The 2008-nt window shown below is 39.2% G+C and overlaps 1 protein-coding gene across 1 annotated transcript; it reads right to left on the reverse strand.

Moving 5' to 3' along the window:
- Positions 1-5: 5 nt before the first annotated feature.
- Positions 6-2002, reverse strand: LOC106944196 (protocadherin beta-15-like; the record flags this gene model as incomplete). Its single annotated transcript, XM_015027415.1, has 1 exon — positions 6-2002. A coding segment is annotated over exon 1 (1254 nt), but the record flags the coding sequence as incomplete, so codon positions are not given.
- Between the last annotated feature and the right edge of the window lie 6 nt (positions 2003-2008).

Below are 2008 nucleotides of genomic sequence, written 5' to 3' on the forward strand. Positions count from 1 at the left end.
GGTACTCCTTCATCAGAGCAGGTCACTGTGATGTTATACTCAGAGGCTCGCTCTCTATCTAATTCACCTTCTGTCACCAAACTGTAGAAATTATTTGTGGTTAATTTAAGAACAAAGGGAATGTCCTCATGTAAAAAACATTGAACATTTCCATTTTTACCTGCATCTGGATCCTGGATATTAATCATCGTAACAACTGTATTGGGATTCGCATTTTCAGATATTACAGTAGATTTTGACATAATTTTAATGACTGGTTCATTATCATTTATGTCTACAACATCAACCATCACTTTACATGAATCAGTTAGCCCTCCATTATCTCTTGCACGAACATTGATCTGAAAAAGCTTTTTCTTTTCATAATCCAAGCGCCCAATTAATGTAACTTCACCATTTTCTTCGTTTACTTCAAAAATCTGCCTTACTTCATCCATAGTGCTTGTTATGGAATATGTGATCTTACTATTCAAACCCTGATCAGCATCTGAGGCACTAACAGCGGTCACAACGGTGCCCTTTGCAGAATTTTCACTAACAGTCGCCTTGTATACTGGCTGCGTAAAAACAGGCGCATTATCATTCGCGTCTAACACTGTAATGAGAATCTGCATTGTTCCAGTCATCTGCGGCTCTCCTCCATCAACAGCTGTTAATACCAATGAAATGAACTCATTTTTTTCCCTGTCTAGAGGTTTCTGTAATACCATTTCTACATTCTTTGTACCGTCAGCCTGATTCTGTAATTTCAGCACAAAATAAACAGTGGGTTTAAGGACGTATGTTTGGAGGGTGTTAATGCCAACATCCAAATCCACGGCTCTCTCTAAGTCAAATGTTGCTCCAATAGCTGCAGTCTCGCTAATCATGAATTTGATTTCAGTTTTTTCAAAAGTCGGAGCATTGTCGTTGATATCTGTAATTTCAACAGTTACGCTGTAAAATTCCATGGGATTTTCCAGCACAATCTGAAAATGCAGAGCGCATGGCGTTGTGTCACCGCATAGCGCCTCTCTGTCTATTCTTTCTTTGACGAGGAGAACTCCTCTCTCAGCATTCAGCTCAACGTAATCGCTGCTATCACCAGAATAAACACGGCCGTTTCCTAACCTCAGTCGTTTAACATCCAAGCCCAAATCCTGAGCTACGTTACCAACCAACGAACCTTTCGCCATTTCTTCCGGAATGGAATAGCTGACTTGACTGATTACTGCTCTAAGAAGGAGAATGGATAGAAACAACAGGACTTGCCGTCTCATTGTGTAAGGAAAATATCGGTAAAAGAACAGTGCACCCTCCTGATCGTCCGCTTCAACGAAAGAAGAAAAAACAGATAAACAATCCTCAGAATGATGTGGGAAATAGATATCCTGCCGTCGTTGTAGTGTTAAAAAAATCCCAAATGAAGACAAAGCGGTCAACGCCGTCCCCTTCAATCTTATACATCTAAGCGGAGAGGAGGTGCTGCGTTTTAAATATTGTAACTGCGACGGAGCAGACAACAGCGGCCCACTGAGTCAAAACAAGAAAACTGCATGACATGTATTATGCAAAGTAAAAAAGTAAGAAAAAAATAGAGAAACGAAGAACTACGACTAAATAATCAACTGCAAAACTAGTTTATATAAAGTGCATAAGTAAGAATTAAAACGAAGAAAATAAAGTCTTTATCACATTGTATGGCTAATAGAAAATATGATAATGTTGCTCTCCAAGGTGCTGAAGGAAATAGTTGGTGCAAAAGGTTTTGAAATGATAAAAATTCTGTTTTTAAAGATAAATGAAACTGGGAGAAAAATTTCTAAGAACATGTATATTTAAAAAGATTATTTTTAGGTCACTGAATGCTAACCTCAAGAGGAGAGTCGGGTTCATCCAGGATGCTCTTCTCACTTTGCATCCGCTGCATTGTCCCTGTAGAACTGGAATCCATTATCAACATGTTCTGACTACCAGCTCTTCCAAAGTTAGTGTCACTCTTTCTGGAGTCAGTCGTCCTGCACACCTC

Source organism: Poecilia latipinna, unplaced genomic scaffold, assembly GCF_001443285.1.
Source record: "Poecilia latipinna isolate Pla-1442-1.1 unplaced genomic scaffold, P_latipinna-1.0 Scaffold7328, whole genome shotgun sequence".
Taxonomy (NCBI): domain Eukaryota; kingdom Metazoa; phylum Chordata; class Actinopteri; order Cyprinodontiformes; family Poeciliidae; genus Poecilia; species Poecilia latipinna.